The 12,715-nt window shown below is 41.8% G+C and overlaps 1 protein-coding gene across 2 annotated transcripts in view; it reads left to right on the top strand.

The window, feature by feature from the left end:
- The window catches only part of Ccny (cyclin Y), a 143,892-nt gene that overhangs the window by 100,578 nt on the left and 30,599 nt on the right, over nucleotides 1–12,715 (top strand). For both annotated transcript variants that reach the window (XM_021150564.2, XM_029472158.1), the window contains 2 exons: nucleotides 2,979–3,079; nucleotides 6,962–6,997. In XM_021150564.2, coding sequence (XP_021006223.1) covers nucleotides 2,979–3,079; nucleotides 6,962–6,997 — 137 coding nt within the window. The remainder of the gene's footprint in view (nucleotides 1–2,978; nucleotides 3,080–6,961; nucleotides 6,998–12,715) is intronic.

The following is a 12,715-nucleotide window of genomic DNA, read 5'->3' as shown; positions in this document are numbered from 1 at the left end:
GAGCTTGTTCCTCAGGTGATTATGTTAGCCTCTGTCAGCAGACCTGGGAGACTAGCTCTTTCCTGAGTTTCAGTGGTCAGAGTACTCTCTGCAGGCAAGCTCTCCTCTTGCAGGGAAGGTACACAGATATCTTGCGTTCAGACCTGTCTCCTGGCAGAAGATGAAGGCCCTAAACAGGGCCTGTCCCTGAAGCTGTGTCAATCCGCCTGTCCTAGAAGTTGTGTAGCTTCTGTTGTCTGCACTCTCACTAGTCTCTGAGAGATCCAGGACCAGAGATGTGTCCCCCAGATCCTCTGGCAAAGTCTTCCTGGGCCCGGTGGACACCTCTCCGCTGGCAGGGAAGGTGCCCGGATATCTGGAGCCCGAAACAGGGTCTGTTCCAGAAGCTGTGTAGCTTCTGTAGTCCATACTCTCACCTGCGCAGTCTAGTCTGTGAGGGATCTGGGAACCAAGGTGGCTCCCCGAGGTGCTCCCCATATCTTGCTTTTCTGGAATGATGGTGTATCAGGACTTGCAATGTTGGGAGAGTCAGCTTCTGATGATGCCAAGTAACCTTGGTTTCTGTTGCTTCTGTCCTTAAGCTTGCCTCCTGCTATCTGATTATCTCAAGAGCTTGCTGCCCTTAATATGTCTGATTGGAACCTGTGTCCTTCCTGTAATCCCGGTTGATTCAGGACTTCTCCAAGTCCAACTTTCTATGTGATCTTGTGATTCCGGGATCCTCTGAACCTGAGATTCTGGCTGTGTCAGAGTTCTTGGCAGTCAAGCTTCCTCAGAAACCCTGAGATCCTGATGTGACCAAGCTCCTGGGATCCTTGTATCCTGGAATCCTGGAATCCTAAGATCCTGGGCGTGTTTTGGCACCTGGAAGTGGTATCTCCTTTAGGGACTGTGTGGCTGTCCACTTTGTTCGAAACCAAGGTAGACCAGCACCAACCAGAAGGAACCTGAGCTCCTGTATCTTTGCTCTTGCTGTCTCAGGTCCCTCGTGATGTTTTTGGAACAGATGTTGCGTTCCACTCACCTATGATCCTAAGATCCTGGGTGTGCTAGGGAGCCTGCGGAATGGAGATCCTTCTGGGGATTGTGGGACTGTCCACCGAGTTCATGGCCAAGGTGGCCCGGAGCTTGTGCTGACTGGAAGGGATCCAAGCCCTGGTTAGGCGGGTTTCCTGTGTCCCTGCTCCTGTTGTCACAGGCCCACCACTATTGTTTTGGAACAGATGTTGCATTCCACTCATCCACGATCCCAAGATCCTGCCTGCAGCATGGAGAGTCCTCTGGGGACTGTGGGACCGTCTGCCTTATATTTCTTAATATTACTTGATTTTAGTGCTATTACTATGAAAGAATTACTTTACATGACATCCCAAGATGCTGTAAGGAGAATGCTGATTATTCAATCAACCTGAAATGCCATCATAAACTCAATATTGAAATCCTTCAGTGAACTTGACTTGCTCTCTCCATACTCCTTCCACACACAAGTACCTAGTAGTGAGCTTGAGCTGGAGGCTCCAGAGCATCCCATGGTGGTCTGAGGCTGGTGCTTCTAACCTGTCAACTGCTTACAGAGTATTCCACAGGACTGCCACTAGTGCTGCCTTCTAGTCCTATTTTAAGGAACCAGATACCTAAAATACTGACCAGTAAGTATTTGCAAGAGAAGTTTGTGGTTTTGCAGTTTTTTCATGCCTCTCTTGGGTTGCTGCAGATGTTTATAGTTTCACTTCAGAGGAAACCTACAGATAGGAAGCAGGTGTGAACTTGCTGAGCAGATATCTGGGCCTTAGATCAGGTACTTTGTATCCCAGGAGTTTTGCTGAACGTATACAAGTAAGGCAGGTGATTCTATGATGTATAAAGGATTTGGTTTTTGTTCCTGAAGATGACATCTGCCTGTCAAAATCATATCAGGCAATAACAAGATTTGTTTGAATGGTTTGATTTTTTTTTTTTCATTCTAACCCAGAATTACCCAGATGGAAGTCTACTTACCCTGTCTCCCAAACATTTGACAAATGTCTCCTTAGCATTCAGTTTTAGCCGTCGTGGCTGTAAAGTTCATGTTGCCTATCAGAAGCTGTTGCGTTGCTCAAGTTCTCCATAGAACTGGAACTTGTGCAGATCCTAAAAAATGACAATCATAAGGGCACCTGCTGCCTAAAGGCCCTCCCTACAGAAGCTCAGTCTTCCCCTTCAGAGTGCAGTGGGTCTTAACAGAGAAGTACTTCCATTTATCAATTTGTGTGAATTTAAGCATATTAGCCAGGAGGTTTTTAATTGTTCCAGGGCTCGAGAAATGGGTACAGTGGATCCTCAACTTAATTTTAATGCATAAAAAGATGCCACCTTAGTCCACTGCATGCTGCAGTCTTCCTGTGATCCCCATAAAGAAGATCGGTACTAGGGGAGATAGCACCTTAGCATGGAAAGAACAGTGTGACCCAGTGTTCTACTCTGTTAGCAGTTGTAGCAGGACTCTTGCTAAGACATGTTTCCTTTGTGTCTGATCTCAGATAAAGGGGCAGTGTGGTGTCTTGGTTAGGGTTTCTATTAATGTGGTAAAATACCATGACCAAAAGCAATTTGGGAGAAAAGTGTTTATTTCAGCTTGCTTAAATGTCCCAATCATAATCTATCTGTAGGAAGTTCAGGGCAGGAACTTGCAGAGGCCATGGAGAAACACTACTTACAGACTTGCTCCTCAGGGCTTACTTAGTGTGCTTTCTTATAGCACCCAGGACCAACAACTCAGGGGTAGCACTGCACAGTTTGCTGGATCCTCCCACATTGATCACTAACTAAGAAAATGCCCATACACATTCCCATAGACCAGTCTGGTAGGGGCACTTCCTCAGCTGAGATTCCTTCCCTCCAAATGACTCCAGCTTGTATCAAATTCACAAACACTAGCTGGTAAGGGCTGCTTGGTGAAACTTTAAGTCTGGTGTAACTATGATCATCTTGTTTTCTAGCATCCACCAGGGCAGACATCAAGGAAATACAGCTCTTGCTCCACCATCTTCCTAGATGACAGCACAGTCAGCCAGCCAAACCTCAAGTACACCATCAAATGGTGGGTATGCAGACTTCTTCTTTGGTTTTGACTTTGCGGGGGTTGTTTGTTTTTGTGGGTTTTTTTTTTTTTTTTTTTTTTCCTGGAACTACCTATAGACCAGGCTAGCCTTGAACTCATAGATCTTCCTTCCTCTGTCTCCTAAGTTCTGGGATTAAAAGCATGGGCTACAGTGTCTGACAAGATAATTTTTAAAGGTTATTTTTGTTTTATGTATTATGGGTATTTTGCCTACATGTATGTTTATGCATTATGTGCTCTTGGAGGCTACAAGAGGGCCTAGGGCCCGCTGGGACTGGAGTTAAAGAGTGTTGTGAGCTGCCATATGATTGCTTGGAATTGAACTCTGGGCCGTCTGTGTAGGAGTAGCCTCTGCTTGTAACCTTTGAGTCATCTCTCCAGATGTGTTCACTGTGGCCCCAGAGTGATCAGACTTCTGAATGTCACTGGTGCCAAGCTGTTTATTGATTGTGAGGGTCACTGACACTTGGAGATTGTTTATTAAAAGTGATGGGTTATGTAGAATATTTGGGCATGTTTATCATATATATTGAGAGACTAGCATTTCACCATATTTTAAATATTGATGACCTAAAATATGCCCATTGGTTTGTGTGTATACATGAGCAATTTTGCCCTTTCATTTGTGACTGAAGCTATTTCTGCACAGTGCCTATAGTATTTTGACTAGTAAATGAAATGATACTTGTCCCCTCCAGTCCCAGATAGGGACTTGAGCTAATTAATGCCTAGAGTGGGATGGCCTGGCCAGGAGCCTCAGGTCCTTGTCTTAAAATGGACTTAGAGGGAAGAAGAGGGAGGCTTTGGGTCACATCTACCTTTTCTTTTCTTTTCTTTTCTTTTCTTTTCTTTTCTTTCCTTTCCTTTCCTTTCCTTTCCTTTCCTTTCCTTTCCTTTCCTTTCCTTTCTTTCTTTCTTTCTTTCTTTCTTTCTTTCTTTCTTTCTTTCTTTCGACTCACTTTCACTGTTTAAAGAAGCAGAGAGCACTGGATTTCCTGTACTGTCCTGCCCCCATCAGCACAGTCATAGCAACAGCAACCCTTGGAAGTGGTCTCAGAGAACTTTACAGCTTGACTGAAAGTCTCAGATACTTTATCTGTTTCCTTAAGAAAGTTCACATCTAATTACAACTCATTTTAGCACATAAAGTACTAAAATTACCACCTATAAACTTGTTTTCATGGGCCAAGTTTGCTGAGTTAGAGATACTGTATAGGCTTGTATGTGACAGTCACTGACTCAGTCTAGGCATTGAGGAGTATAACTAACTTCCATGGTCAGTGTGTTAGTCCTGTAAGGGGGAAACCGGCCACTTCTGTATGTATGCTTTATCACATAGGGTTCCTTTGCCTCATTGCCCCAGCATGAGGTAATGGCCCGTGAGCATAAACCCAGGGAAACTGGGAAGAGATGCATTATACATAACACATAGTGTAATTATGTGATGGAGCTCACTGCTAGAAAATGGATAGCATGGAACTGTTTAGAAGTATTTACAGCTTGTGGATAAAATGGAAAAGGTCTGAAGGTGTTTGTGCCATGTAGTTCTTGGCAGCTTCTCAAGCTCTGAAGAGCCTGGAGTAAAAGCTACCAGCTTCCATTGAATCCTAGATCTTCCCAGTATCAAGCCAGAGATGAAAGAGAAGGATGGAGTACATCCCGAGTAGCAGGTAGAAGAAAAGGACACAAACCATGAACTAGTCAGAAATCCTGTTCTGCTATGTGAACCTGAAATACCTGACTTAGAATATTGGGTCTCAAGGAGATGAAGGGGTCGGAAGCCCCACAGGAGGAACAACAATATGAACTAGCCAGTACCCCCAGAGCTCCTAGGGACTAAGCCACCAACCAAAGAGTACACATGGTGGGATTCATGACTCCAGCTTCATATGTAGCAGGGGATGGCCTTGTCGGTCATCAATTCGAGGAGAGGCCCTTGGTCCTGTGAAGGTTCTATGCTCCAGTGTAGAGGAATGCCAAAGCCAGGAAGTGAGAGGGGGTGAGCTGGTGAGGAGGGGGAGGGGATGGGGTTTCGGAGGGGAAACCAGGAAAAGGGATAACATTTGAAATGTAAATAAAGAAAATATCTAATAAAAAATAGAATGTTGGGACTATGATAGGGCTATGAATATATGGGAAGATACTCTGAAAACAGTATTACCTTAACTCTGAAGCCGTTTTACCTTAGTCATAGACCCCTCATCAGCTCAGATCCTTAGTGATTTAGGAGGAAAGATCTGTTACGGGCTCATGGTCCTGAGCCAGGGTCTGTTCTAGTTCAGTTTCAGTAGATAAAGTACACACCTCAGAGCTGGCTTAAGTCTCTGCTGTCCCTCCTCCTGTCATCTTTACCTCTGGTAGTCTCCTGAAGGGTATTTTTATTCTCTGGGAACCAGAGCACATTTTCGAGGCAAAGAAAATAACTTTGAGGCTTTTTTTTTTTTTTACATTTGAAGTAAGACAAAAGGAGTAGAAAGAATTTTAGACAATTATTTTAAAGAAGAAAATAATTTAAAAGTGCCCAGTCTACATGATCATGATGAGAACTATGCCATTTTCTATTCAGAATGAAAAGGTTTTATCAAAATGTTCAAGGTGAATGTCAGTGAATCTGCAGTGAAAGGACACGGCCACAAGTACAAAGACACTTTCAGTCTGTGTTGGGAGCCCCACTTACCAAGTCATCCCAGTGTAGATAGGATGCTCCCTACAGATAGAATATGACCACAAATTGCACAGAGATTTGTAAGCCTGTTTACTATGGTGTGAATTAATTACCAAACAGTACATATAATTTAAATATTCAGCCACAGAGAATGATTCAGTAATTAGTGAGCAATCAAATTATGAAATATATCTAGTAGCTTTTAAAATCATGTTTATTAGCAATACTTCCTAATGGTAAAAAAAAAAAAAAAGAGCAACAAAATGGTTATCTAAGCATAGGATGCCAGCCTCTTTGTTCCCACACATATAAGTAAAAATAATAACTGAATATCTCAAACTAATAGTAGTTTTTGGTGGGCAAAAGATTGTTTTTTGGTTTTCTGTGTTTTCTTTTGTTTTGTTTTGTGATGTGTGTGTGTGTGTGAGAGAGAGAGAGAGATTTAGTGACATACTCTTTCTATGTACCTATGCTAGCCTCCAACTTTCAATTCTCCTGCTTCCCAAGTATTCCTCACCATTCTTAGCCAAAAAAAAAAAAAGTATTTTAAAGTTCCTTTCCTGTGTACTGGGAATCAGATGTAGGGCCGTGCCTGTGCTAGGCAAGCAAGCGTGCCTCACAACTTTGCAAAGTTCTGTGGTGAGCATATTGTATTTTATATTAGACAAGAAAATTTGAGGAGAATGAATGTTTATTACATTCATGTATTTGAAAATTTTAGACAGTTTTAAAACAGTGCTTTGGGTAAGTCACAGCACCATTTTGGGATGTGAGTGCCAGTGCTGAATAGCTTGCTAAGATGGCTGTGAGAGAAATTGCAGCCACTGGTTGTGCTGCTTGTTATCTTTCTGGTAGTTATGAAAACAACTAATAATTTGCTAACAGAGTAGGCCATGAATTGCAGACGCCTAAGTAGGTTTAATTTATAGTACTTTTATTTAGTACCTGCATTTTAAAAGTGAGGAAAGCTTAGGATCTGATAGAAAAGCTATAAGTCCCCCCTGTTACTCTGTTATTTCCAAAAATAATGTAAAAATCCTGGGAGTGCCTTTATTTGGAGTATAATCTTATCAGCACTCTGGGTGAAATGGAGCTTTTCAGATGGACTCTGTGACTTTTAATGAAATTTATTTGCGTAGTGTATGAAATGATGAGTGTGTTTATGGAACATTGAATTCCTGTGTTTTATTTTACAGTGTAGCTCTTGCGATATATTACCACATCAAAAACAGGTATGTGGCCACTTGATTCTGTCCTAAAAGTCTCACACATTGTTTTACTATGTTCTTCTGTGTATTCTTTGCATTTATATTCTTAGTGCATGTTTTCATAGGACTTGTAAAGGTTAATGCACCCGAGTGCTGGGTAAAAGCTGAGCTCCCTCTGGACCAGGGAAACATGATGAGTGGCAGGAGCAGACTTCTTGAAAAGGCTCAAATTCTTTTTCTGTTGCTTATTTTCTGTGCAACTTAACTATGCATTCCGTGTTTTATAAAATGTTAAATTTAGTTTGAAATCAGTTGGTGGAAATTTTGACATGCAAAACAAAACAAGGTAGAAACTCCCTGATAAAAGTGCATCTTGCAGTGGTTCTATTAGTTTGAAAAGTGAGGTAAAACTAGATTTTTTTTTTTAAAACCTACCTTAAACACAGTAATAAGTATTTAAGGTGGCTTTATAGGCGTGAGTTAAATAAGAGCTCTGTCACAATATAGGTGGCTCCTAGCACCTCTATTGTGCCCCTCAAAAATGACTATAATTCCAGCTCCAAGGAATGTGATACCGTACTCCTCTTACCTCCACGGGGTACCTCCGCACGTGAGCATACTCTCATGCAGGTAGGCACATTTAGAAGAAGAGGCGGGGGGGGGGGGGGATATGGGCCTGCCTGAAAGGAAACTGAGTAAATAAGAGAATACACTGCTTTAGCAGAGAACCTGAATTTGGTTCCCAATACAACCTCCAAACTGCAGCTCAGAGTGCATCTGCTGCTTCTAACTTCTGCAGGGCTGTGTGCACTCAGATGCACACACACATGATGAGACATGCTGGAAACATAATGAAAAATTATAACAACAAATTTTAGAAGGGGAGAAAAGGTTAATAACGCTTTCATTTATTTGCTAATTTAATTGAACATCAAAACTTTTGCTTCAAATCTGAGGCATTAAGCCATATCTGTAATTCCTCTTTTTCAAACATGTTTAACCCAATAGTAAGGACTCTGAAAGGTATCTGCAGAGCACTGAGTATAGAATCTTTCCGTTTTGACCACATATGTACCAAACTTCTTTTCAATGATTTCCTTCTATCAGACTTTTACAAAACACACTCTTCATTTTTGTCACAAAGGCTGTTTTGCCACTGTCACATTTTAGTGATTAATGTGGTGTGTTTATAGACATAATATTCCATGCAAAACTAGTTTGGGAATAGGAAGGGCCTCCAAACAGCAAGACCACTAGTGGCCTCCATACCAACCCCTAGCCCGAGTTTCCATGTGAAGAGATAGTTGTTAGGCCATGTGGTGCAGTGTGGATGGCAGCTTCTGGGGAGCAGTATTCTAGGGAAACAGCTCTCTGAACATAGCAAGCACCTGCAAGTTGTTCACTGTAGTGGTCAGTTCCAGTGCTGTAACTGATCATATGCATTGTGGCTCCTGAGAGTTTGAGATGTAAGAACTACAAACAGAACATCTTTGGTATCCGAGCTAGGATAACAGTAGTAATGAAGCATTGTCCTGTCATTTCTGTGGTACAAGCTCAAACTTTGAAAACACTGATGCCAAAGTTACATGTAAGACCTGTAGTGACACTCAGATGTGCTTTTAAACCAACTTTTAATTAGCATACTTAAAGAGATTTCTCGGTTCTTGTTTTGGTACCAAGAATTTGGGCCAAGGTTCTATGGATGTTGAGCCTGCCCTCTGCCAGTGAAGTATATTCCAAAGTCAATTTAGCTATAAATGTAGATAGCAAACAGCTTTATTAAGTGCTTGCTCAGACTTCCCTTGTCAGTCTTTGCATGGATTTTTAGTTTTAGTAACAGATTTTGACAAGTGCTACTTTGATGATTTACATTTTGCAGATAAGGAAATTGAGGCACAGAGATTCTCTTAGTCAGTGCTCTCTTGCTGTGAAGAGACACCATGACCATGGCAGCACTTTAAAAAGAAATCATTTAATTGCAGCTTGCTCACACTTAGCAGTTTAGTCCACTGTCAATAGGACGAGAAGCATGGCAGCACACAGGAAGACGTGGTGCTGGAGATGTGGGAGAGTTCTATGTCAGGATTGTCAGGCAGCAGGAAAAAAAAGAGGTACTGGGTCTGGCTTGAGCATTCGAAGCCCTAATACACACATGCACACACACACACACTACAAACTTCCTCCAAGGCCACACTTCCTAATTCCTGTCAAGTAGTGCCTCTCCTTAATGACCAACATTCAAACCTATGAGCCTATGGGAGCCATATCACAGAGAGATTCAGTAATGCCTTAAGACTATACAACTAGTCGATTGAGAAATTTGCAGTTGAGCCAGTCTACTGAGCATAGGTTTTGATAGCACTGCTCTTGTAGATGAATGTTAATAAACTGGGCCAAAGGTGAGTAGAAGTGGAGAAAGTATAGAGGTGGTCTGATTAATCTACAGACGGAACCGACGCCTCTCGGGGCACAGAGCCAGTGACTTGTCTTCAGCCTCTTTTGTGACCAGCCTGTAAACAGCCCTGTAGGGCGGCCATTCAGCCTCCAGCCACATGGATCTACTGCTGCTCACCCGAGACACATAGTTGGGTGAAGGAAACAAGTCCAGTTCTCAAGGGATTCATTAAATTTTCTCAGTCATCTTTGCTTAAGTTCTTAATCTTTTTTCTTTATTTTCTGTTCTCTTTCACTGTGCCCTCACCCCCTCTCCTCCACCCCGGAGATGGATCTTATATATTCCAGCTTAATCAAGGATGATCTTGAACGTAGGGCCACTCTCAAGTACTGATGTTACAGGGGTACACCACCACCCCTGACTTTTGCCATGCTGTGGCGATGCTACCAGCTAACCTACATTCCTTATATTCTTAATCTGTTTTCCTAGATTACTTGTGGCAAATGTTTCTCTGGTATACTAGGTAGTTTTTAAGGGTTCCCATTCACTAGGAAAAATTAAACAGCACTCTTGGTGGTCAAAAGTAAGTTTTGTGTTGACCAGGTTTTTGAGTAGCAGCTTGCCACAGGGAAAATTGAAGGGATCTTCTGACTTCTAGTGGCTTGGAACATGGTCAGAGACATTGCAGCCAGGTTCACACAAGAGGAACCTTTGCTTTCAAGTTACAGAATAAGACTGAGCCTTTCTTTCGCTTGGGTTTATCTACGATCTTGCTGCTAGGTTCTTATGAACAGTCACAGGGCACAGGTAGAGATACTCAGAACTTTTGATCAGTTCCTATGCTCAATGCTGGAATGGACACTGGGCTGTTTTATAGAGATGCTAAATTTATAAAGCAGAAATTAGAGTATTTAATGTGATAAAATATACTTAGGATTAGGTCAGTAAGCCTGGTGTTCTCAACCTGTACCTAAACTTTATACACAAACTAGAAATTATGTGCTATTACCCAAAAATCCTTGTAAGGTGGTTTCTTTGTTTTGTCAGCTTAATGTAAGCTAGAGTCATCTGCTCAGACAAGCTCAATTGAGAAAATGTTTCCATTACTGTAGCCTATAGATAGTCTGTGGGGGTGCTTTCTGATTGAGGGTTGATTTAGGAGGTTCCATCTGACTGTGGGCATTTCCACCTTTGGGCAGGTAGTCCTAGGTTGTATATAAAAAAATATATATATATATCAATCTAGCCAAGCCATTAGAAGCAAGCCTGGAGCAGCATTTATTTATGGTCTCTGCCTTTAGCTCCTGGCTCCAGGTTCCTGCCTTGAATTTCTGCCTCAACTTCACTTAGTAATCATCTGTGATCAGGACATACAAGTCAAAGGTCCCTTTTCTCTCCAAAGTAGTTTTGGTGTTTTATTACTTTATTAGAAAAGCAAAGTACCTTTAATCCCAGCACTTGGGAGGCAGAGGCAGGCAGATTTCTGAGTTTGAGGCCAGCCTGGTCTACAAAGTGAGTTCCAGGACAGCCAGGGCTACACAGAGAAACCTTGTCTTGAAAAACCGAAAAAAAAAAAGAAAGAAAAGAAAAGTAAGTAGGATTTTTTTTTTCACCATTGTGACTCTTAAATGAAATTTGTAGACAAAACTCAAATTCTATTAAACAGTTGAATGTAAGTAGATGTGTCACAGAGCAGGTGACATACTCTCTATAGAGACCAAAACTTCAAGGCTCTGAGTTGATCAGAGGCCAGCAGCCCAAAGAACCAAATAGACTAGAGTCCAACATCTTAAAGCACTTTGTAGGTGAGAGGCCCCGAAGCCCAAACTGCTTGTGTAAAGCATTGGTTACTATCCCCTAATTCTGTATAGACTAGAGCTAGCAATTCAAGGTACTGTGTGGACCAGAAGCCAGTAGCCTAAGGTTCTGAGTGGTCAGTAGCTTAAAGCACTGTATAGATGAAAAACGAGCATCTCAAAGTGCTATGTGTACAGCAGCGAGCAGATTAAAGCACTTTGTGCACCAGAAACCAGCAGCACAAAGCACTGTACATCTGAAGCTGTCAACTCAAAGATCTATATAAGTTGTTTGCCAGCTGTGATCCAAAGTGCTGTGTGGGCCACAGGCCAATAGCCCAAAGCAATGAGTAAGCCAACAGTTGAAGGAACTATGAGACCAGAAACCATCGCAAGGTACTGTATGGACCACACCCCAGTAGCCCAAACCAGTGTGTGAACCTGAATCCACAACCCCATTTCCTACATGTAGAGCCATGGTTGGCAGCCTTGTGTACTGAATGGTCCAGGGCTTCTAAACAATGATCCATTCATGAGCCCTCTATATGGGTTTATAAAGTACACATGCAAACCAAACATGCTGATGTGAAGTTACTACAGTATGAAGCATAATTTTACATTTATTAAAAAAGGAAAACAGGGGCTGGTGAGATGGCTCAGTGGGTAAGAGCACCCGACTGCTCTTCCGAAGGTCCAGAGTTCAAATCCCAGCAACCACATGGTGGCTCACAACCATCCTTAACGAGATCTGGTGCCGTCTTCTGGAGTGTCTGAAGACAGCTACAGTGTACTTACATATAATAAATAAATAAATCTTTAAAAAAAAAACCAAAAAAAAAAAAAAAAGAAAAGGAAAACAAGTGTGCATAGTGAGGAGATGGGTGTAATTATTTATTTTTACATAAAGAGATCTTAGGTGAATATTTGATACTGCAGGACACAGACTTTTGGATTTTTTGATATTTTTATAATTTTTAATGTTGAGGATGCTGCTTCACATACATGTCCAATACAAAATGGCAGAAGTATGTTTTAGGACCATTTCAGATGTTGCTGGAAATTCTGTTCTTTCCCATACCACATTTACTGAGTAATAGTTTACAAAACTCAAGTCAGCAACCCAAACTTCATTTTTAAAAATCAGATACTGTAGCACAGTATACATAATTCAGAGGTGCTAATTTTGATGTTTTTATACTGAGAAATGACAATAGGAAAATACCAAAATTATTTATTTTTCATAACTAGTCCATTATGATTCTATAAAGTCCAGATACCTATGTATAGTAAGAAACACTGTGGTTCATAATATCCAGGAGTCTCAAGTTCCAGCTGGGTTGTTTCAGGCAGTTTCCTTGGCATTGTTTGGCCTGCAAGCTACAGTGTGCATGCTGTATATTCAGAACAAAACCTGAAGTGCGGTCACATGATTCACCAGAAATGAGTGCTGTTAGAACTATCTCAGAATCGCTTCGTTGCTAGAGTTAGCAGTGTGTGTTGTGACAATTTAAGACTGATTTTTGTTGCCTGCCCTCCTTCCCCCCACATCAT

Source organism: Mus caroli, chromosome 18, assembly GCF_900094665.2.
Source record: "Mus caroli chromosome 18, CAROLI_EIJ_v1.1, whole genome shotgun sequence".
Taxonomy (NCBI): domain Eukaryota; kingdom Metazoa; phylum Chordata; class Mammalia; order Rodentia; family Muridae; genus Mus; species Mus caroli.
Note: the sequence above shows the minus strand (reverse complement) of the source record. Positions and strands in the feature narration are given on the sequence as shown.